The following is a 25,436-nucleotide window of genomic DNA, read 5'->3' as shown; positions in this document are numbered from 1 at the left end:
GATTGCCACAGTGACAGCGGCAATGTGTACAGGTATAGCAGTGATTGTGAGATTGTGCAGCACCTGGCTTTATTTCAGTCTGTTGTGTGTACAGTCTATATGAGTTGGTACAGGCTCAAAGGCAGCTAACAACAGCAACATGAGTTGTAACTGACTTGACAACACTTAACAACAACAGTTAAAATGATGGCAATGAAGACTGTAAAAGCATGAAAAAAATTAAATAAAATAACCACCTTAAACTTCCCACGGTATGAAAAGACTCAAGTCTTGGTGTAGCTCTATAAGATAAGCACTGGCTGCTAACCACAAGGTTGGTGTTTCAAACCCACCTGCTACTCCTTGGAAACCATACATTATGAGTCATTATAAGTTAGAACCAACTCAAAGGTGCTCAACAACAACATCAATATGGTAAGACTTGTATCGAATATCCCTGTGAAAAAGTCAGAAACTACAATAAAGTGGTTAACTGTGTGGCTGCAGGATAGGACTATTACGGGATCCTTTTCAATCCCCTTTAATGTAATTATTTTAATAATAAAACCTTCATTTTTACATTTTAAAAGAAAAAGGATTCTTTACCTATTGTTGAGATTTTACATTATTTTTAATAATTTATAGGGTACATTTTCCATTACACACATTTTTTTTCTTGACTGAAATAATAGTTACAAAATAAGAATTAATATTTTCCTTTTCTTGTAACTATTAGATTTCTGAACAAAGCTTTAAACCTTTTCAGTGTAATTCTGTGGGCATTAACATGATGCAGAAAGTTATGTGCTTGTTTTACTGAGTAGAACTACTCCATAGGGTTTTCTTGGCTTTAATATATTCAGAGAAGTTCTGATGTGGCATTGTAGGATAAGCACTGGACTACTAACTGCATGATTGGCATATCAAGTACACCAGCTGCTCTTTGAAACCCTATACATGGTTACTGTGAGTTTGAATTGACTCAGTGGTACTTAACAACTGTCTGTTCAGAAGTAGATTGCCAGATCTTTCTTCTACCATGCCAAGGAGGTGTGTCTGCCCCATCACATTTTAGTTTAATGTTGTTTTTGTCATTGTTATTGTTGTTAAGTGCTATCAATATGGTTCCAACTTATAGTGATTCTTTTTAAGGTTTCCTAGGAACAGCTGGTGAGTGTGAGCTGCTGACCTTGCATTTAGCAATCCAATGCTTATCCTACAGCGTCATAAGATGAGTGCAAACCGTTTACATTTCTTAGGGACCTTATATATCCTTAGAGTTGTATAGGACAATATCCACCACCCATCGATGATGACTAGAGGAGTTCTGGTGTGGAGCCGTAGGTTAATGTGCTAGACTGCAAAGTCGGTTTGAACTGCAAGGTTGGTAATTCACACTCACCAGCCGCTCCTCAGAAACCCTATAGAGGGTCACTATGGGTCGGGACCAACTCGATGGCACTTAGCAAAAACAACACCACATGCTAACTTTATGTATAACAAAACTAAACACTGTCTGGTTCTATGCCACCTTCACTATCATGGGTATGTTTGAGCCCACTGAAGACTTAATAAGCAACTAACAATGTAAGACAATACTGTATATTGAAGAATATTCCGTCTGGACAGCTTTCATGTAAATCAGTGTCAAGTTAAAATATTCTAGTTACTAAGGTACTGTTGCTCATTATCTTTTCCTAAGTGTGTGTATATATATATATGTACATATATGACTCCATGGTACTTAACAACAACATGTATATATGTATATACATATATATGTATAGGCAAGTCAGAACGTGTTGCCTTAAAATCATCGAAATGTTTATTAAACAAAAATATAACATTAATTGAAGGTAGTATTTCCATCTTTTAAATGGTTCTGTGCTCTTTAATTTGTACTACATCAAAATGGCAGTACTTGCATCCTCAAAGGACAATCATCTTCTTTTGCACTGTTTGAGTTTGCTGAACAAAAAGCAGTCTGAAAGGACACGATCAGGGCTGTAGAATGGATGAGTAAGGTTTCTCAGGGAAATTCCCATAGGACAACATTTTTGTGATTTAAAAAAAAAAAAAAAAGCCTTTGGAAATACTTCCTGGCCTTTTTCTCACCATTGTAGTGTTTCCATTTTCTTGTAACTTCTCCATATAACCACAATGATTGTTCTGTGTCCTTTGAGTAAATCTATCATGACTGCCCCTTTGGAGTTGAAACAATTACCACAACCTTCTGAGTTTGCCTTTCTGCCTTGACTTTAACTGTTTACTGACCCAGCAGATCCCCTGGGAAGCCACTGTTTTGGTTGGACCTGGTTTTTAAGGCACCAGAGTGACAAGAGTAGTAATCTGTTGATAACATCCACAAATCACAGAGACATGTCTAAACAATGTTTTGTTTTAAATAAACCCATACTTGTTTGAACTGGAACCCTAATAGCAATACTTGTTGACTTACCTTAGTATATGCCGGATCTTCAAAAAGTTCATGGAAAAAAATCCATGCTTTTAAAATTCCATTTTTCCATGAATATTTTGAAGCCTCCCTGTATATGTGAGTATTTTTTTTAATACATATTTTATATATATGTATGTATGTTGTTTCGATTCCTGGTGTGGTTCTATAGGATAAGCACTGGACCTCAAGATCGATTTGAACTGCAAGGTTGGCTTCAAATTTACCAGTAACTCCTCAGTAATCTTATACAGGTTTATTATTCTTAAGTGCCGTTGGCATTTGTTTCAATTCATAGGGACCGGAGCAGCTGATGTGTTTGAACTGCTGATTTAGCAGTCCAGTGCATTATACTGCAGTGAGTGCCACACTTAACAACAACAATATGTAGGTTGTTGTGTCAATTTCTATTTACAGTGAGCTTATAGGACAGGGTAGAACTGCCACATATAGGGAATGTTCATGGCAACATACTTACATGTCTTTCTCCTGTGGCATGGCTGCTGGGTTTGAATCACTGACCTTAGTTAACAGCAGGATGCTTGACTTCTGTACCACCAAGGCTACATTATTTATTCATTAGTAATGTTAGGTCATTGAACATAAAGTTTCTGTTTTTAAATCTGTATACTCTCAGAAATCCACTGATTTGATGAAGCATTCTAATCTATAAAAATGCTGGTTTATTAATTCTTAGTTGTTACATCCAAGATTCTTACATTATACTGAGGAACAGATAACTCTTCTGATAGCCACACTATGTTGCCTTCCTTTTAGCCTCTGTTTACTTTCCCACCTCTGTTGATTTTTTTCAGCTTGTAGCTTAGAAACCAGCTAAAAAGGAAGGAAGTCAGAGATGTGTATTTCTGGGCCGTAACTGGAGTAGTTTCCTCTTCTCTTAGCCTGGCTTAGCTGCCAGGAAAGGTCTTTTGAACCACCACCCCTTCCTACCAAACCACCTCCATAAAGAAAGGAAAATTAAAGTAATTCCTACCTTTCTTTATTAATTCATTATAAAGGGTATAAACCAAGAAACTTATCAATTTAGGGGACTAATAAAATGCTACTCTCCTTAAACTGATGCATTAGTGAGAATCAGAATGAAGCAAGGCTTGATAAAAAATCTTGAACAATATGTTTGTTTCCAAGTAGGTTCTCTTAATTCTAACTTCACTATATTTTTCTGTGTTGATAATTTACCAGATGAAACTTACTTACATATTTAGAAAAATACGTACCAGAGAGTGCAATGTGAATACGACAATATTTCATTGTTTTCAATTAGTTGTGCCTCTCTGCACTCTTTATTTGAATCAAGAATTGACTTTTTTTTTTTTGTCATGGTATATATAGAAGCTTCTCATTTTATTTGAATTGTCATATAGTCTGAAATACTTTTTTAAAATCATGCTTGTGTTTATTTTTATGATGTCAGTTTTAATGATTTTATAAAAAGCAGTGCATCATATATTGCTAGAAATATATGTATATTGTGGAGTTGTATTATTAACTAAATGTAGTTCTGTGTATTATTTCATTTTATTGGGACTGATAGTACCTGAAAAGCCGAAACAGCCCCTTTTAAGATTATGTCATATATAGTCAAAACTGAGTTTTTATGTAAGATAAATCCTGGGAAATTTAACACATTCTTTAATGTACAAGTAAATTGTGGACATCTAGTATGGGATACATTTTTAAAATTTAAATTTATAAAATCCTTTATCAAGTATTTTCTATTGTTCCTTTGTATGGAACTCAGAATAAGACTACTATGATTGGAATTGACTCAACTTGATGGCACATAACAACATATATGACATTGTAAATTCTTTATATATATTTTTTTTTCTTAAATGTTTTATTGTGAATTATGTGATAGTTTACATGGGAGAACATTAGTTTTACATTCATTCTATCATATATTGTCTCATTGCCATGGTTACAATCCCTTCCATGCAGTCCTTCCCCGTACCCCCCAGGTCCTCAGCACACAGTCACTCTCCCTTTCTGTGTCTAAAGTCTCCAGCTGCTCCATCGCTCCATGTCATCATCTCTGGCTCCATTTCAGGCATCACTGCTTCTCTGGGTCGGGTCCCACTCTCTGCTCTTCTCCCTTGATGGTCCTAGGGACCTCAGCTCTTAGACTGAAAAGTTAACCACTCTCCTCCTTGCTCTTTATATATATATTTTTTATTTTCATGCCTAAGTGATAAGTTATTAGGATGGATTTTATAATTTAACATAAACTTGACAAAATTATTTTAAAACTTTGCTTTAAAGTTATATTTTTATAGTGTCTTTATGCTAAAACTTTATTTTACTAACATCTTTAGAATAATCATCTTTATTCATTTTAAAATAAAAAGGGATTGATTTTTACTAGTGAAAGTCTAAGTTGTTGTTGTTGTTGTTATGTGCCATCGAGTCGGTTCCGACCCATAGCGACCCTGTATAGGGTTTCCGAGGGTGTAAATCTTTACGGGAGTAGAAAGCCTCATCTTTCTCCCGCGGAGCAGCTGGTAGTTTCGAACCGCTGACCTTAAGGTTCGCAGCCCGATTCGTAACCACTACGCTACCAGAGCTCCTTGAAAGTCTAAGGAATATACTAAATAGGAAATATATTTTCAATAGCTAACCTGTTTTCTGTGAAACAGAAGTGGTGTAGATCTAGAATAAAGGAGAAGGGCTCTGGCTTGGATCTCAAAGTTTCTCTTTGACCGTGATTTGATAAATTGGTTGAGTATGTGATGTAAAAATATCAGTCTGAGTTTTGAGATTTAAGGTAATTGAAATTTGAAAACAAATTTATAGTAAAAGATAATTTATATACATCATTATAATGGGTTAAGTATTTTTTTACATATCCAGGTTGGTGTATTTTCAGAACTTTATTGCATGGTACTCGAAGGCACCTATATATACTTGCTTTGTTTCTTCATGTAATTTCTCAATAAAATTGAAAATATTTCAATTAAATTTTAATCTAGCAGCATGGTTACCCAAAGGCAAACTTTCTTTTCTAAATCAGAAACTAGCATGCTTCACTGGATGCTCTAAAAATTCAATCTATACTGGCAAATTAATAGATCTGACCTAATGTTTAATATTAAGGAGCTCTGGTAGCGTAGTGGTTATGAATTGGGCTACTAACCTCAGGGTCAACACTTCGAAACTACCAGCTGTTCCTCAGGAGAAAGATGAGGCTTTCTGCTACTGTAAAGATGTACAGCCTCGGAAACCCTGTATAGGGTCACTATGGGTCAGAACTGACTCCAGGGCACACAACAACAACAACAATGTTTAATATATCGGCACACAGCTTATGTTTTCTGTATCTGTTCTTAGATTTGTCGAGTGGTTTGCAGTTAACTGTATCTCATCATGTAAGCTTCTATTGCAAAATGAGAGATTGTTGGTAGAGCATCGCTGATAGAAATAAAATTAAGCCAAATGGTGATTTAAAATTTTAATGCTTACATTACTTTTTAAGAATAGCTGAGAGTAGTCTTAAAATGTTTTTATTTAAATCAACATATCTAAAATATTTGGATATATTTTAATAACTAGAATAAAATATTTGAGGTGGCCTAAATTTTTCCCATGTTTGGTGTGTTTAACACATGCAGCATAAAGTTCACTTCAGACTGACCTTATCTTCAGCCACATGGCAAGAGGATACCATATTGAACAATAGAAAACTCAAGTTTAAAAAGAAGTTAAGAACATATTATTAAGTATCACATCAGAAAAAATTATTCTATGCCTTTAAATTATAGGTCTGTAGCTGTAAACTGACCTGTAATTTAAAAGCATGACATCTGTGAATTGTCTACATTGATTTTTTTTTTTTTTTAAGATTGAATAAAGTTCAGAAGTATTCATTTTGGTCTGCCAAAATAAATAATACCAGTTTGTTTTTCTTTTGAGTAAAATGCTTCTGAGATTGTTGGTTAGGTCTTTTGATTTCATTTAGACAAAAAACCGTTTTTAAATTTTTTTCATGGATATTTACATCACTGTATTTTAAGGTTGGTGGTTCATACCCAATAGCCGCTACTCAGAAACAAGGTTGCTATGAGTCAGAGCCGAGTCAGTGGCACTTCCCAATAGCAACAGTGTTTTTAGGGCAAAATGATTAAACTAAAAATAAGTGCTTTTCTTGAAAACACTCAAAGTATTTATGGTACGTTAAAGTTAAGATTTAGTTTTGCACACATTAGGGATATTTGTATACTATTTGGTTTGTGCAGTTTTCATCTTGGTAAATGTGGAAAGCAAAAACTTTGTATTTGCATTTGCTCTATGAAGGAGACAGTAAACTTGAGCTCTCAGTCTCGCCACTAGTCTGTCTTTGTCTGTAGTTAAAATTATGAGCCAGTCTCTATGGCTTCAGCCAAATGAGTAATCACTAGTAATGTGACTCGTGCTGGAAGTGACTCCATCAGCACCTGTGACGGGGGATTAGTTACAGTTTACAGAGCACCGCCTCTTCCCTTCTCTCAGTGTGTCCTAAGCCAGCTACTGGGTTCTCATTTGGGTGTCTGCACTGTTGGAAGCTACTGCAGTGTGTTTCTACACAGACGGAGTACAGTGGGAAGGTTTTCTCTTGCTGATGGATGGGTTTTCTCTCTATTTGGAGTATCTTAATGGTTATGTAAGCGACCTCGGGAGAAATTATCCTGACCCAGATCGGAGAATGCAGTAGTGCTTCAGCTGCAGGATTTCTTAGTCGTTAACACCACAGTGCTGATGACAAAGAGCAAGTTGTAATCCTCATCACAGCCAGGGCTGAGCCAGAGCAGACAGAAAATCGTCATTTGCTCGTCGGAGACTTGTTAGGTTACAGCCTCTGCTTCGTTTTGTGGTCTTGGCTTTTTTTCCTATACAATGACGACGCTGCAAGTGAGCTTGGAAATGCTTGGTTGGAGAGCCATTTGCCTGTGATTTTTGAAGGCTAAAGAAGTATTTACACCAGATTAAAATATTACTGTTCAAGAACAAAATGGAAATGTCAGTTATACTTTTTGACCTTTAAATCGGTGTCGTGGATATCTGAGATTTTAAGATACTTTAAAATTCTCAAGAACAAAGTACGGTTTGTATTTTTCTGCTTCCTTTTTCTTTTGTCTTAATTTACATTTTGTTTTGCTTCTAAGTCTTGGGAATTAAATTAAGGTCAATGCCTTCAAAAAAATCGAATCTCAGTGTTTAGTTTAAAAACTATTAGTTTATAAAATGGTTTGGGTTTTTAATAATTTCATAACACTGTAAATGATTAAACCTACAATTGAATTACTTAATGTACTAAGGCAGAGAAGTGTTTAAAATTGGGGCTTTAAAAATATATTTCCAAAGAAGCAGGGGAATATTTGTTTTGTGAGATTTTTTTGTCTGGTGTATCCCCTTCCCCAGCACCCACCACCCCCCCAACTTGTTTTCTCATAGCATAGTGCTTTCCAATAGACCTGATGGGGTGGGAATTTGGACTTTGTTCTTTCTGGTCACTACAGCCCTTTTACTTTTTTTAGGTAGACAAAACCTTGACTTCTAGAATGTTGGTTAGATTGTTTTCTGCTTCATTTTTTTCCTTTAGTTAGATTTATATCAGCATTTTTGTAGTTAATGAGCTTGACTTTTACTTGGAAAGAAATTGTTAAATGTTAACCAGAGATTGTTAGAAACTCAGACTGCAGACATAAACTCTTTGAATTTCCTGTTCAATGGTAAGCTTTAACATGGTTTGTTTGAGCAGCTGAGTTGTGTTTGAGAGCTGTAGCTGATTTATTTTAAAAATGTTTTTCGGGGAGGGCTCATCTGTTGGCCTCTTCCTCATGTGAATGGAATGTGGTGCAGCATGGAGCCCCAAACAGGATACAGTTGTTCTAAGCATTCTTCATATAGCTTGGTAGGCCCTACTAAAAATGCAGGCTCTCAACTAAGTATTTATTTTGGCTTGAGACTATTTTTAAAGTATGCCTAACACTGACAAAAGACCTTAAAATTTAGAAATGTGTTTTTTCAGCTATGAATATTCATTTTAAATTGTAGTTTTCACTTGTAAATATAAAGGCTGCCTTCAACATTTGAATAATAGTCTTTTTGTGATTAGGGCCATATTCTACTCTGACTTTCATCAGATGGCAGCTCATTGCTTCCCCTTAGGCTGTGGAAGTTCCTCATAGAATGATATATCTTTAGAGTCTTGAATTACTAAGTTATGCATGAGTTCTAGTTTCTTTACATTCCAGTGCACCTAGACCCATGAAATATTTGCTACAGATTCATCATAATAGTTACAGGAACCATTTGCTTTTACTTAAATATGTGTATTTAAAAATTTTTAAGCTAATAAGAAAAAAATTAGAATGTTAATTTAACTAGAGCATTTTATATGTTGCTTGGCTTTAATTTTTCATAAAGGAGGATCAGTCACATTTTCACAATTACTCTCTTAATACATGTTGAAACATTTCTTTAGCAAGTACTTTGAAGGTGTTCATTTGATGGAAGCATACTTGTAGTTTAAATTTAATCTGCACGTCTTGGCCTTATATTTGGTATTTGAGAAGCATAATAAATTTAGATTTTCATTTGGAGATAGATATAGCATCAGGTATGAGAAATAAAGTGTCTTGAACATTAAAATGTTATCATTGTAAAATTGTCTCATTTCTGTTATCTGAATTCTATGAATGGATCCCAGCAGGCATTTTAAAACTTGAGAATTCTTTTTTGTTGAGAAAACTTGTTGAAATTTATCCTTATAACTCTGACTTTTAACCTTAATAAGGAGAGCTATGAGATACTCTGCAGAAGAATGCTTTTCATATTATAAAATGACTAGGTCTCATAGGAAATGCAGACCACCTGTATTATTTGCGTAAGAAAGAGGCACTTAGACTAAACTTACTTCTTTTTACAAATCTGCTTAATTGAATTGTATCTTTAGCCACATTGATGTGGTCTTTTATGGGCCTTTTCGTTAATCTTTCTGTTAACTTTCAGGAATTGACCTGATCAACAAGGTATTGTTTGAAAAGAAATAGATCATTTGATAAAGTTTGATGATTGAAAGCCCTCTTGAGAAGCTGCAAATGTTTTCTAATTACTAAAAATTAAACTGACCAAGATACAGTATGAAAAGGGATTTTCATAATCAAGATCACCTGAATTCCTGTATATTTTTTTATGTTGGTTATATCATGTCAGTTGTTCACATACAGTTGTTCACACATTATATCTGAATAAAACCAATAGTTTATCTTTTATAAAATTTTAGGTATTTTTTAGATAAAATATTGAATAATTCATGAGTTTAGGATCTTGGCAAATAGAAAATGTTAGACGACAGCAGTATTCAAAAACAGCTAGATGTATGGGGATTTTGTTTTGAAAATGTTGCTTCTTACCCAATAAAATTTTATTTATAGATGTATATGTGTGGTATTTAAAAGTTAGTCTGGGGTAAGGTGGGGAGCTGTTACTCTGTGATTAGATTTTCTGATCATAAGTACTGAAAATTACTTACCTTCATGGTGTAGTGTAGAAATAAGGCATGGTTAAAATATTTACTCTTAATGTTATTGAAAAATTGCAGAGCTCTGTAATTAATTAAATTTAAAACTCCAAAAAAATTAAATATAGAGAAATTAATTGTTAAGAGCCAGTCAAAACCAGATACTTCAGCTTTCCCCCAAAGTAGGTTTATTAGTTATGATTAACATGATGTTAGATTTCATGAAGTCACAGAAAAGGGGAAAACACAATGGCTCTGAAACTCCTGGGGAATTTTTACTGTCTGTGGCAACAGCTTTGGTTTGTATCCAAATGGTCAGTCACAAGTTGCCTTTTAGTGAAAAAGTGTTTTCCAAGTGATACAGGTAATTTGTAAGTGGAGTTGTTTAATTCCATTTTCCAAACTGTGGTAGAATCATTATATGTCTACGGTAGTGGCATTTTGTTCTATGTTCAAGTTTTTAGGAAAGTGTTATGGATATAAATTTTATTCAGTTTCCACTACTTCAAAATTCAGAGTAAAAAGAAAAATGCACAAAACTACCCTTATTTACATCCTCCATCTCTCCTTTCTCTTCCCACATCAAGATTCTTAAGAAAATCAACTAACTTCAGATTCGCTTTAAAATAAGAAAACAGTGGAGACTAGGGGAAATTTAGTTAGGCTGTATTCTGCCTCTTTGAACTCCTGCCTTTAACGCCAGCTTCTCTTCCTGTTCCCTTCCCCCACGGTGCTCTCACTGAAGCAGCTGGATTTTTATTTGTGCTTGGGGCAGGGGCGGGGGTGGGGAGTACAAGGGGTGGAGTTAAAAATCCAGATGCATCCTGATCATTTAAAATCCTGTTTCATGTGAATGAGCTAGAAAAAAACTTGATGTATTTGAGCTATGACTATTTCATTTCATAAAAAATAGTAGTCACAGTTTTATAACCAAGCCTGGGTAAGTATATTCCCTGATTCTGTTTACTTTTTTAGAAGTCATTTCTTCCTTCTTGCTGGTGGTGATGGTGGTGTGCCCTAGAGTTGGTTCTGACTCTTAAGGACCTTGTATAGAGTTTCCAATGCTGTATATCTTTACGGGAGCAGAAAGCCTCGTCTTTTTCCTGCAGAACAGCTGGTAGTTTCCAACTGCTGACCTTGAGGTTAGCAGCCTGACTGGTAACCCTATGCTGCCAGAGCGCCTATATTTCTTCTTAGCAGGCTTTTTATACATATGAACCACCCCCCATTTTTTAATTTAAAACAAAACAACAACAAAAACTTGTGGTTTTAGTATGCTGGAATTTTTTCATACACCATATACATTTACCTCGTTCCTTAATCCATATAGAATACTCTATTGTATAGATAAAACCATTACTTTAGGTTACAGTATTATTTTAATACAAATATTGTTATAAGGCCATTGTGATAATGATACCAATCTACCATTGTATTTATTTATACATACACTTTCCTGTACATTTTGAGGATACAACCCAGAAAATAATCCTTAGAATTTTTTTCTTTTGACAGATTTTCAAACCTCTGATTGAAAGAAGTGTACCCAGTTCAATCACTGCAGTAGAATTCCTTGTAGATAAACAATTGGATTTTTTAACTGAAGATAGTGCCTTTCAGCCCTACCAGGTAAGAAATTTTAGGTTACTTTTCAAAATTATTCTTTAAACTTCATTTGTATTCAACTTGATTCTCTTGCTGTATTATGTTCCGTCTAACATCTAGTTGTAAAAAGAACCTAGTGCATCTAATACATTTTATTTAATTATAGGATGTCGTTGTTATAAAGCGTCTTCAAATCAGTTCCGACTTACAGGGCCTCTATATAGGGTTTCCAAGGAGCGCCTAGTGAGCTTGAATTGTTGGCCTTGCAGTTCAAACAGACCTTCCAGTCCAGCACATTAACACCATAAATAATTTATTCAGTTATACATATAAACTGAGAACCTACTGTGAGCCATGCAGCATTATGTCCCTGGAAATACAGAAGTTATAAACTCCCTAACATGGTGTAACTTACATTCTGAATTATGTTCATTGTTGGGAAATGGTTGGGTATTGTTGTAGTTAAAGTGCCATGTAACCCATTCCAAGAAGCAGCTGGTGGGTTTGAACTGCCTGCCTTGAGCACCACACCAGGACTCCTGGTAAATGATTTTGCCCCTGAAGGTTAAGAATTGGTGTCAGTTAATGTAATTAAATGAAAGTTGTGATTAATCCTGGTGTGGTGCTGTAGGTAGACTGTGAACCACAATCTGCAGTTATAACCCAGCTGATGTGTCTCAGAGACCCTACCCTATACTGGGTCACAATGAGTAGGAACTGACTAGATGACATTTGGAACAACAATGTTGAGTCTTATGTATGCATATCAGTTTTGCATAGTTGCAATTCTTTTTTCTTAAGGGAGAATTTTCCTTTAATCATTAATGGAATCATTTCATTTATAAACTTTAGTGTTGCAATGTATATATAAAATCATGGCATATTTAATGGGAAAAATATTTTCTAATATTCTGTTAGATTTAAACCAGGTGTAAAAAATCATATCAAAATATAAATTTTAAAGTTTCTGATCAAGTTTTATTAGTTAATTTTTTCATGTATAAGTAAAAACTCATAGATGTGTATATTCTTTGTATTTAGACTTAAGATTGCATTAAATCTTGATTTTTATAGATTTCACTGTGTGGTGCTGTGGGATAAAGTGCTGGACCACAGGGTTGCTTTGAATCACAAGGTTCAGCTGTTCGAACTGACTAGCCATTCCTTGGAAACCTATACAGGGTCACTATGAGTCAGAACTGACTCCATAGCACTTAACAACAACAATTGCAAGAAAGGATGAGGGAACTTGAGTTTTGTTTTTGTTTTTGCTTTTTAAACTAGCAGAAAGTCAATATATTACCTTTTATTTAATTTCATCCTATAAAATTTTTTTGAAAATGGAGTCGCTATTTCTATGGGAACAAGAATGTTTTGTAATTAGCAACTATTGTGTGTGAAGTTATATTACTTAATACTAGAGCTAGTTATTGTATTGTTAATTTTTACTGTCCATTTATAGTACTTATAGCTAAGAATTCATAGCAAATCCCAGATTAATAGTGGGTGTCTTTGAACCTTTTCTTTGGGTTTTGTTGTGCTATTCCGAGTGCTGTTTAGTTTACTATAAACTATAATATTTTCTTTTACATTTCTAATAGTCTTCTAGAGATTGTTAGACTAGTTGAATTTTGGTGAAATTTAAAAAAGCTTCCAATTTTTATGTGCCATAGAGTTGGTTCCGACTCATAGAGATCCTGTACCTGGAGGGGAGGGGGTGTGTGTCTGAGGCTGTAAATCTTTACGGGAGCAGAAAGCCTCGTCTTTGTCCCATGGAACAAGTGGTAGTTCTGAACTGCTGACCGTGAGATTAGCGGCCCAATTTGTAACCACTGTGCTACCAGAGCTGTTAGTAATATTTAATTTTGCACTTCGAATATTTCCCGTTGGATTGATTTGTTGTTAAAGTGTTGTTGAGTTGGTTCAACTCATAGCGACCCTGTGATAGGATCCAAGGAGTACTTGGTACATTAGAACTGAACCACCAGCCTTGCAGTTAGCAGTCTGGTGCTTATCCTACTGTGTCACACCAGGATTTGATGTAGAGTAGTGATATCATTATTTAGAAATTACTTTTAGAAATATGCTCTTGCCAGGTGGCCTAAAATGCTACAACATATTTATTTAGATGATAATGATTAAAACAGTGTGCAAACATTTTATAGGGTTTTTGAAATATTTACATTCAGATTTTGTTGTGTCAGTTTGTTTGGGTTTTAATTAAAAGTCTGTGTTACTTGGTACTTTGTATGGTTATCTGTGATAGGCTAGCTATTTAGACAGCTTTGTTGTATGTATGGATTCCCTGGGTAATGCCAGTGTTTGAGGTAGTTAGCTCCTAACCAGAAGACTGACAGTTGTGTCCACACAGAGGTACCTTGAGGGGAAAGGTCCTTGATCTACTCCCAAAATGTCAGCCATTGAAAACTCTGTGGATGTTTGTATAGTTTTCTTATATACATGGAGTCACCAAGAGTCTGAATAGACAGGATAGCAGGTTTTTGCTAGAATATAAAGGTTGACCTTTGACCTATATGTATGCTTTATCTTTCTGAGGGAAATCAGTTCACTTAAAATTTTAACCAATTGTGTTTTACAAAAAAAAATGTGAACTAATTCTTAGTAGGTTTAGGACACAGTTTACTGTAACTAAAATTTTCTATACATTTTTTTGGCGGTTTACAATAAAGTTTTTTTTAGATGTATTCAAACTTTTTTTGTTTAAATCTGTTCATTAAAAGTGTGCAAACGATAGACAGCTACTGTCTCATTCACTGTGAAAATTTACTTCAGAGCCTTAAGGTGGTTCTGTCTAGTTTTTCAAATGTATTACTTTTAAATTAATTTGTTGAAATATAGACACATTTTAGTAAAGACAAAAGGAAAAAAAGTTCACCTTTTTATTAGAATGTTTCCTCTAGCCACTTGTCCAAACAGTACATTCAATTCTTTGGCATCTTAAACAACATAGCAGTTGTTTCTGGCATAGATTTTGTAAATAGTGCTTTGACCATATCTCAACCTTGGGGTAATCCTATGTAAGTCAAATTGAGTTAAGGGAACAAGTGTTCCTGTTTTTGTTTTTTTAATGATTTTTTTTTCTCGGTTGTATTTTCTCACTTTAAATTTTACGAGTCTATTTCTTCTGAATCCAGGCGCTTATTATAATTTATAGGCTTCTTATGTATGAAGGATGCAAAAACATGTTTAATGGAGATAGTCTTTATATATGTATATATGTGTATCTAAGGAGCTCTGGTAACGTAGTCATTACGAATCGGGCTGCGAACCTTAAGGTCAGCAGTTCGAAACTACCAGCCTTTCCGCAGGAGAAAGATGAGGCTTTCTGCTCCCGTAAAGATTTACAACCTTGGAAACCATATGCAGGGTCGCTATGAGTCAGAACCGACTCCACGGCACATCACCACCACCACCATATGTGTATCTATACATACATACAGAATTCTGGTGTGGCGCTGTGGGCTAATGCGGCAGACTGCAAAGTCGTTTGAACTGCAAGGTCAGTGGTTCAAGCTCACCAGTTTTCTCCTTGGAAACCCTATACAGGGTCGCTATGGATTGGAATTGACTCAACGGCACTTAGCAACAACAACATACATATATATATATGTATGTATATATTTCTTAGAGTGCTGATATGATGCTGTAGGATAACCTCAAGGTCAGCACTTCAAACCCACCAACCACTCCTTGGAAACACTATAGAAGGTCACTGAGTCTGTGGTTTGACGCCTGTGTGAATGATTTCCTTGCAGATGGCATGTATTAAGCTAGTCGATCCTGTCTGTATAGTTAGGGCGTTGGTGGGGGGATGGTGGTAGTTGTGTAACAGCAGTCATCATAGATTATCGTTTTCAATATTTGGGAAACAAAGTTAAAAGGAGCCCTGTGGTGCAGTGGATTATGCTTTGAGCTACTAACCAAAAGGTTAATGGTTCAAAACCACCAGCCAGTTATGGGGGAAAGATAAGGCATTTTACTTCTGTAAAAATTTATAGCCTCAGAAACCCTCCTGAGTAGCTCTGCTGCGTGCTATAGGTATGAATTGGAATTGACTCAGTGGCAGTGGGTTGGGGTTGGGTTTGAGGGAAGTTGTTTTTCAGTTCTGTCAAGTCAGTTCCCATGCATAGGGACCCTGTAGAGGGTTTCTCGGGCTTTAATGATATGCGGGAGTAGAAAACCTCCTCTATCTGCTGGGGAGTTGAACAGCCTACCATTTGATGGAATGAATAGCAAGGGTGCTGCCACCAAAGGTTATAGTTTCAGTATTTGGGAAAGCAAGTTAAATGAGGAGAGAAATGAAATCATTATTTACAGATAGTGTTGTTGTGTTAAGCCCATTTCTACTCATAGCGACCCTTATAGGGTTGCTGAGGGGCAGCTGGTGGGTTTGAACCACTTACCTCGTGGTTCATACCAACCTTGCTATCCAGTGCTTATCCTATAGCATCACACAAGGACAGCTATCATACCATAATATTGTAGTATTTATTCCTTCTCTGTGCACATAAGTGAGTTTCTGCTTCCTTCTTTTTGGTTTCTTGGCTGCAGTTAACTTTCTTTTAAGTAAAAGGGGAAGGGAAAGGAGAGAGAGAAAGGGAAGTAGGAGAGAACTTTGGCTAGGAAGAAGGGAAAACAAAATAATGCTTCTTTATAATGCTGTTTTGTTGTTGTTAATTGCCTTTGAGTCAGTTCTGATCCATAGCAACCCTGCATAGGGTTTCCAGGGAGCAGCTGGTGAGCTTGAACTGCTGGCCTTACAATTCTAACTGACTTCCCAGTCATCACCATTAACCCACAGCGCCATACCAGGACTCTGGAATGCTGTTTTGCAGATTGCTTTTGTATTTGTTTGGGGATTTATTTATTACGATTTTTGTGGCATTGTTGCTAAACATAATTTACTATTTGGAGCATGATTATGTTGTTCAGTTTCGTCGAGTCAGTTCCAACTCATAGCGATAGCAACCCTGTATTGCACCTGGTGGATTTGAACTGCTGGCCTTGTGGTTCTCAGTCTAGTGTTGATCCTACAGTGTCACATTAGGAGTCCAAGGAGCATGATTTTATAGATGTTATAAAAATCTTTCCATGAATTTGATTAAAATTTTTATCACATTTACTTAAAAACGATTTAATAGTAAAATACGAACATTCAGATGCTTTTGAAATCATCTTGTCATAGATTTTGGCGACTGGCCACACACACACCTGCAGTTTTCAGCTTAGTTGCTTCATAGAGGATATAAAAGATTATTTCATACCTGAATGTTGTACATGACTCATACCAATTAATCTGGGTTGGTCTGGCTTGTTAGTCCTGTATTTTCTAGGGATCACAATCCTCTTTGCTATTAAATGTAATTTTAAAAAAAATTAGTGCAAAGGGTACTAGCATAATCCATTAGAGATTTGATGCAGAACGTTCTTATTAAAAAAATATACCCTGTCTTTATCTTGTGTACCAAAATTCATTGTAGCAATGAGATGGTTTCTTTTGAATAAGGTAGAATCAGAAATCCTAGACAGAAGGAATGATCGTATTTGATGTCCTGGGTTGTAATGAGCTGTTTAAAGTTTATAGATAAGATTATTCATATTACAGTTTCTGTCAACACACAGGATGACATGAGTTGGCAACAGATTTAGTTTAGTTTTTATCATTCGATAATTTAGGTGTGGCATTGTGGGTTAATGCGCCAGACTGCAACGCCGTTTGAACTACAAGGTTGGCGGTTCAAGCTCACCAGCAGCTCCTTGGAAATCATATGCAGGGTCACTATGGGTCAGAGCTGACTCGACGGCCCCACTCAACAACTATACTATATACTCTTGTGCTATGAATTTCTGATTAAAGGGAAACTGTGTGGGTGGATCAAACCTGAGTTTTTTCTTAGTACCTAACTAAAATTGCTTAAAGATGGGAACAGAGAAGAATCTTACAGTATCTACTGGCTGCGTTGTGTCTGCATTTACCCAGATCTGTTTATAACTCCATATGCCAGTAGTAAAAAAGTTGTTTTTCCAGTTTGAGTTGTTTTAACCTATAATTCAATCCTATAGATTCAGTGACTGGTTATCAATTATTGAGGTAGTTGTGGAGTGCAGTGGTTCCATATGATAAACACTAGACTGAGAACCACATGGTCCAAGGTTTCAGCCTGCCACATGGTCCAAGGTTTCAGCCTGAGATTAGGATGAGGCTTTCTCCTCCCTTGAAGATTTAAAGCCTCGGAGATTCTAAACGCGGTCCCTATGAGTTAGAACCGACTTCACAGCACTTTAACTACAACAAGGTAGTTTTTGCTGAGTACATCTAGTTTCCTAGAGATCATTTTAAACAATTGCCTAAGATAAATTGATCAGAGTAGAATGTACACAGGCATATTTTTCCTGATAAATTTTTGTTACTATCCTGTAAAGTTTGGGAATTGCTTCACAACCAGGGTGAGATAATGCAAATATGATCAAATTTAGCCCTTTATTCAGCCAAGGTGAACAAATATACTCTCTTGACTTAAATATTTTACTTAATTGGTCGATTGATAAAGATTTGAAAATCTTGTTGACAGAGATTTGACTTGTAGGCAGATCTAGTCTCCAGGTTATATATTGCGAAAAGTTGACAGGTTGTTATTGGTTGGTGGAGGGAGAGAACTAACATTTTTACACATGTCATTACCCTCACTTCAAGTTATAATTTACATGGATCACTTCAGCGTATTTTTAAAATGAAACATTCATATTGGCTCAGTGGGTTAAGTGTTGGACTGGTAACCACAAAAGGTTAGTTAGCACAAAGTGCCTAATAATTTTTTTTAAATTGATATAAAGCCTGGTTTAAAGAAAGTGTGTGTACAATTTCCATGAAGTTCTACACTAGATTTGTTGTTAAGTGTCATCAAGTCATTTCTGACTTGTTGGTAGGTGGTGGTTAGGTGCATTCGAGTAGGTACCGACTTATAGCTACCCTATGCGCAATGTAACACTGCCTAGTCTTATGTCAACCTCACAATCATTGCTATACTTGAGTCCAGTACTGCTGCCACTGTGCCAATCCATCCAGTTGGGGGTTTCTTCCTTTTTTACTTACCTTCCATTTCTACTTCTAGTAACCTAGCTAGCAAAGAAAATTTGTTTTGGAATAATAGATATCGAACTATTTAAGTATGATGGAGTCAAATGAAAGAGGTAAAGCTTTGCTAAGTACACTACTTAGTGTCTTTTATCTTGTAGGCCATATGAAACATCTTTTTTGTTATGTGCCATGGAGTGTGAGGTTTTCAAGGGAGGTCAGGGAACCTCATCTTTCTCCGGATATGAAATAGTGGAAACTTTGAAGTAAGGGAGTAACAAAGTTTTCTACAAGCTAACTATTGTAATGTATATATATATATATTTGTTGTTGTTTTGTTTTGTTTTTACTGTGAATTGAGTGAAAGTTTACAGGGCAGATCATCAGTTTTACATTCAACAAATCATATACTTTGTTTCATTACAATGATTATAATCCCCTCCATGTACCATCAGTTAACAGTATTTCTCTCTGTTCATTTAGCTGTCTGTTTGTTTTTTTAATTGATATAAATATAGTATATATAATAATTTAAACCACCAAAGGGCACATTCTGCAAACCTGCCTTCTGGCCACCAGCTCTCAGTCTGTCTAAATCCATGAATTTACAGTTCTCAGCTGTTTTCTCTCTCTCTGTCCCCCTCTCTGCCTCCATATCTAGTGTCACTGCTTCTCTGGATAAGGTCCCACATTCCCCTCATGCTCTGCTCCCTTGGTGGTCCTAGGGTCCTCTGTTTCTGGACTGTAAGATTAAGTATTCCCCATTTTTGTTATAAAACTTCTATACCTTTACAATTGTGACAGTCGCAGCTATTCATGATAACAATTACACACTATTAAATCATAAGAGTCTTATCCCCATCTCTTTTCACCAGACCCATCTAGACAAGATGAAAACTATTCAGTGGGGATGCTGTCTTCCCACACACACACAAGCTAGACTCCCTCTTGAAAACTTGTAAGCCAGTCACCTTGCGCCTTTATTGCCCCCTCATTTTAGGTAGCCAATGTCTATGAGTTTCCTGTCCCTATCTACCCTGTGTACAGAGGGGAGTGGATAGCGTTGCTACTTGATGTGAAGAAGACTCCTACCCTCTCAGTTAGTATTTTGAGCTACAACATCCATGAGTATATGTCAAGTTCATCAAATTATAGCAACTTACCCTCGTTTCTTATATCAGAAATTGCCTTTTTTTTTTTTTTTAAATCTTCCTCTAGTCGAGTTCTGATTATCAAGCCATCGAAGCTAGGTCACATGGGTATTATCTGCAAGTATGAGTGTTTTTGTGTGTGTCCCCTCACCTCATATCAGCTATATGCTTCACTCTCAGCTCTAGCCTTCTGTGGCTTTGTCCTTTGTCCTTGGGCTCAGGAGTCTCCAGGTCTCACCCCACTTAGGACCAACCACCCCTTCCTCTTCTCTCTCTCATCTCCAGATCAATAGGAGTCTATGGAAAGTGGCTGAACTCAACCCATTTCTTCATTGCTTCCTTTCCCCCTCTTGCACTCACTGGTAGACCAGTGTGGTCACCAGCAAGCTTACATGCCTGCTCATGTGTTCCCTTTGAGTTTCATTCTTAGCAGGGTGTTGTATTAAATAATTTTTAAAAACCAAGCTAATTGATTTTTTCACTAGTGTTTTTTGTTTTACAGATTCAATTTACCGTAATGGTTAAGATGTGAGTTTTGAAGTCATAAGTCAAGCAAGCATGGGTTCAAATTCTAGCTTTGCCATTTACTAGCTATGTGTCATTGGAAAAGCCTAAACTATTGTAAATAAACATTTTCCTTTTCTATGAAGTAAAGATAACATCTAGTTCAGGGTTGTTAAAAAGGATAATTGAGATTAGCTAAATGAATATATTAGAAATTCCAGTAGAAAATGACTATTATCTGTACTCGTTTAAATTTCCTTATTAGTAAATGGTGTCTTAAACTTTTTGGAGGATATTTGAAATCCCTTTCTCTTTCTACCATTCATGTATTCATTTGACACATCTCTCTTGTGTCCTTCCACTAACTTTCTGTTTTACTTTGTCTTGAACACCTACCCTTTTTTGCAGTTGGTGCTAGATATGCTTTTTTATCTGCTTTGTAATTCATTGTTTTTAAGTGCCATTGAGTGGGTTCCAACTTAGAATAAGGTTTCCTAGGAGCGGCTGGAGGGCTTGAACCACCAACCTTTCAGTTAACAGTCCAGTGCTAAAGCATTACCCCAGGATTCCCAAGCATGCAGCCCATAGTCACTGTGTAATACATGTGTTTATAGGTAAGAATCTGTGGTGACTTCTTTTTTTTCATTAGTTATGCAAAGTTTATGTATAATTGAGATCCAAATAATGTTTGCTTTTTTATTAACAGATCAATATTTAACATATTCTCTTTAATTTTTAAACATAATTATTTAGTACTGCAAAATTTCCTAATAGAATAATATTGACTCCCTTCACTGCTTATTCCATAAGTATAATTCCATTAATTAATTTTTGTCATCTGTAAAACAAAATTATTCCATATGGGGTGACTTTAAACTTTATTTCCTGATTCCCAATACCATAGGTATTCCTCTCACGTTCAGGCCCTAGCCCAATTTTATGGAGACTGGTGGCACTGTGGGTTAAGCTTTGGGCTGCTAACTGCCAATTCAAACCCACCAACTGCACCTCAGGAGAAAGATGAAGCTGCCTGCACCAATAAAGACTTATAGTCTTGGAAACCTTATATATAGGATCACCATCTGTGGTGACTTTTTAAACTGTTACTTTACTGAAAAGGTGGCTTCTGTGAACCATACTGTGGTATTACGCTTCCCAACATACCCTTATTTTTTTCCCACAAATTCATAAACTCCAATTGTTACTAATAGTTGTTTTTACATTCAAAGTGTATGATGCTCAGCAAGTTACAGAATTGCATTTCTTTCTTTGGCATTGTGTTCTATGGGCTGTGGGGAAAGGTCATATGGATATAGTACTGTTGTTATGTGCTGTTGAGTCATTTCCAACTCATAGCAACCTTGTCTTGTGTCAGATTTCCAAGGAGATGTTGGTGGGTTTGAGCTACCAACCTTACAGTTAGCATTCCAGTTTGGAAATCCTCTAAGCATGCAATAAAAGAACTAGACTAGGTGACCAGAAGTTACTCCTAACACTCAGTCGTAATTGCATGAACTTATTCAAGGTGGAAGAAGACAGCCATCCCTGATCACCATTAAACTAATCAAGTTAAACCGTAATTATTTTAGTCTCAGAGATTGGAGATTTTCAGTCAAAATCTTGGTTTATGTTAAAGGAGAGAACTTTTGAGTCACGCTTGCTATTTATGAATTGAAGAATTAAAGTTCTAGCAAAATGAGAATAACAAGATGGTATGAATTAATAATACTTAATCTAGAGCATTCTATTCTGTGTTTCACTTATATCTGTTTCTCAGTTTTGCATTGAAAGGAGTTGATCACATTCCCAGTTACTGTGAGTTTTCATATGCTTCTTTTGCCATTTCACTTTGCATTTATATTAGCATCGTTTGAAGCTTAAAGGTACTTTGTTGAAATAAAATCAGTAAAAGTGAAAACTGAGATTGTAGGAAATACACAGTGCCAAGAGTGAAAAATACAGTATCATAGCTGTGAACTTGTAGATTATTGGCTTGGTAAAATCAGCATCTGTGTGCAGGCATGGCCTAGGGGTGGTCTAGGAGATGGGACCAGAGCAGGAAGCTGCTATTATGTAGTCCTGGGCTTTATTCCATTTTCAGTCAAAAGTGACAGCTTGCAGTGGGGGAGCCAAGTTGAAACCTGGATAGTGGAATAGACTACAAGAAAGGGGTAACTAGCTTCCTTATTGACGTTGTTTTTTTTTCTTTTGTTTTTAAATTAAAGTTGGTACATATTTAAATTTTCAATAATTTTGCATTTTGTTTTGCATTCTATTTAATCATACTTTTCTCTCCCACATGCCTGATTTTATGTAGCCATTGGTTAAAAAGTAGTTACCAAACATGCTTACAAGGGTTCTACAAATCAGGTATTTTGTTCTACCCAAAAGGATATCTACTGTCATTAAATCAGGGATTCTTCATTTGTAAAAATTAGTTGCAAACCTTAATGTGTTGAAAATATATTCATGGAGTCCAGGAACCGTTATTTTGACTGAAATTTGGCCCAAGAATGAGCTGTTCTGCAGTACTCATATTAAAAACATTTGATAAGTCTGCAATAGTTCTCTCCTGATCTCAAATCTGCTATCATCGTATGCTGGAAAATCTGCCTGTCTCTTTTTAAATTTTGTGGCTGCTGTTTTGAATTTAAAGTATATGAATTTGTTCTTGTAAAAATCAGATATTCTAAAAATGTTAGCTGTAGTTAGTTACCATTGAGCGAGAATATTCTCTAGGGTTTTTTTTTTTCCCCCTCCAAAATAGAGTTGATAATATTATTTATTCTTTTGGCCCAATGCTAATTCTTACTAAAGTACAACTATATTAAAATTTCAAAATTCAAATATTATTTCTTAGTTTAATGTGAAATTTATCAGTTTCTAAAACATGTCCTTGTGCATTACTGTTATTATTTACCCCATAAGGAAAATAGATTGTATTATTGTTTTAATTTTGTGGAATGCATTTAGTACACATATATGAAGAGTTCTAATATACAAATGAGATACCGTAGAAGAAATGGAAACCCACTTAATTAAATAAAAGAGGAAGAGGGCTATTTTAAAGATAGAAGAGGCAATCTCAAGGACATTAAGCAGGAAAGCAGTTGGACTTTATTCCAATTGGAGTTGGGAACTGGAAAGGCAAGAACTCAAGTCAAATTTTCATCCTTTTTTCCTCCCCCAATCTCCCTTCTGTGGACTGGTTTCTTCTGCTTACTCATAGGTGTTTTGCTTCTCTTAATACTTGTTTCCATGTGTGACTTCTGCAGTATTTACAGGTGAAGAAAGTAAGTTTGGGGGGAAGTTGTGACTTGTCATTTATGTTAACACAGCACATGAGTTAGCAGAACCAGAACTTTAAGGTATTATTTCTTCTATACCACCTTGCCTTTGAGAGCCATCATATGAGAAGTTTTTCCAATTTTCCTCCTGTAGGACAAAGAACTCAGTTTCGTCTTTTGTGTCTAGCTTCTGAAAATGTTGTCAAGTGCTGTTGAGTTGGTTCCAATTCATAGCAACCCTGAATAGGATTTCTGAGAAGTGACTGTTGGGCTCGAACTGCCTTGCGGTTAGCAGTCAAATGCTTATTCTACAGAGCCACACCAGGCCTCCTGCCAGGCAAAACTCAAAAGTATGCTTATGAGATGGTGAGTCCAAGGACCACAAATTTATCAGTTAATTTTAGGAAAAAGAAGCCGGTGGTTTGAGGGAAAAGATGATGATATCAGCCTTGCATATTCAGACACTCACTCAGTCACTGACTGTGCATTCTAGCTCTAGACATGCTGTGATTGAGACCCCAATAACTATTATAAAGGACTTCAGACCTTCAAGCTTCCTATTCAGCTTCCCGATTGATATGCAAGTGGGAGGCCCTGCACTTCTGTTGGGATGTAAAGTTCTGTGCTGAAAACTCCTCCCAGATCTCACCTCTGCAGTTCTGTATATATCTTTGTTACATTTCAAAGCTTAGTGAGTAGAGTCCTTTCCTTGAGTTCTGAGTTATTCTAATGAATTCTCAAACCCACCAGGGACAGAGAAAGCCAGCCAGGCCTGATGTCTTCCTATTTAGCAGATGGTTAGAAAAACAGAGAAGCCTTGGTGGCCTATGGGGCTGCTACCCATAAATCCTGGTATCCTGGTATGGTGCTACAGGATAATTCACTGGACTTCAAGGTCAGTTTGCACCACAAAGTCGGCAGTTCAAACCTACCATGCTGCTCTTTGGAAATGCCACATAGGGTCTCCATGAGTTGGGACCAACTCCATGGCACTTAACAACAACCATAAGTTCAGCACAGGAGAAATACAAGGCTTTCTGTTCCCATAAAGATTTCCAGCCTCAGAAAGCCTAGGAATCAGTTCTACTCCATCCTTTAGGTTTAGCTGTAAATCCGAATCTACTTGATTGCAGTGGGTTTTGGGGTTATAGAATGACAGAGTCCTAACTTGTGAGGAGCCAGTTTTGCATAGCCGATGTACTGAAGGCTGTGAAAGTAACTGCTTTGAAATAACTCACTTTGGGGGTGGTTAGAATCACTGAGATAGAAAACTCTGCATGGTGAGTGGTGTCATATGAAAAAGTGGGGAAGCAGGGATGTGAATTATCTTTGTATTTTGGGGACCGGCCTTGTGTCTTTTAGTGTTTTTCTCATTGATGCTTTGTTATTTTCCTTATAGTTAATACAGCCTTAAATGAACGTGTTAAATTTTATTGTCTGCACAATTTCCCTAACTTTCCACACACTTTGTTGTTGTTGTTGTCAGGTGCCATCGAGTCGGAAGCGACTCATAGCGACCCCATGCACAGCCGAACGAAACAATGTCCAATCCTGGGCCAACTTCACTACCACTGCCACACTTGCATTTAATTATGCTTCAGATATGTGTATCATTTTCAGACTCATTTGTTCCCTAGTTAGAGAATCCAAACAGATTACGATATTTGGCAATATCCCTGTTTTCTCAGCTGCCTAGTTTTCTCTATTGAGTGTATAGGTATCCTGATCTAAATTTTCTCAAAGTTAAAATGAAAAACAAAATACTTTAAAATGAAGCTTTGCCAGCTTCTTGTCAAAAGAGATGTTTGTATAATCCAAATCTTCCTATATTTCAAACAAA

The 25,436-nt window shown here is 36.2% G+C and overlaps 1 protein-coding gene across 2 annotated transcripts in view; it reads left to right on the top strand.

The window, feature by feature from the left end:
- JMJD1C (jumonji domain containing 1C) overlaps window positions 1–25,436 on the top strand; it is a 247,399-nt gene that overhangs the window by 129,143 nt on the left and 92,820 nt on the right. Inside the window, exons 1-2 of one of the 2 annotated variants that reach the window (XM_006835812.1) lie at window positions 6,963–7,527; window positions 11,469–11,582. Coding sequence is in view for 1 of the 2 variants with exons in the window: in XM_006835811.1 (XP_006835874.1) it covers window positions 11,469–11,582 (114 nt within the window). In the remaining variant the exon portion in view is untranslated. Of the gene's footprint in view, window positions 1–6,962; window positions 7,528–11,468; window positions 11,583–25,436 lie in introns of those variants that run through there. The other variant, XM_006835811.1, reaches the window with a different exon arrangement.

The sequence above is a fragment of the Chrysochloris asiatica genome, unplaced genomic scaffold (assembly GCF_000296735.1).
Source record: "Chrysochloris asiatica unplaced genomic scaffold, ChrAsi1.0 scaffold00020, whole genome shotgun sequence".
Classification (NCBI taxonomy): domain Eukaryota; kingdom Metazoa; phylum Chordata; class Mammalia; order Afrosoricida; family Chrysochloridae; genus Chrysochloris; species Chrysochloris asiatica.
This window is presented reverse-complemented; position numbering and strand designations above follow the sequence as displayed.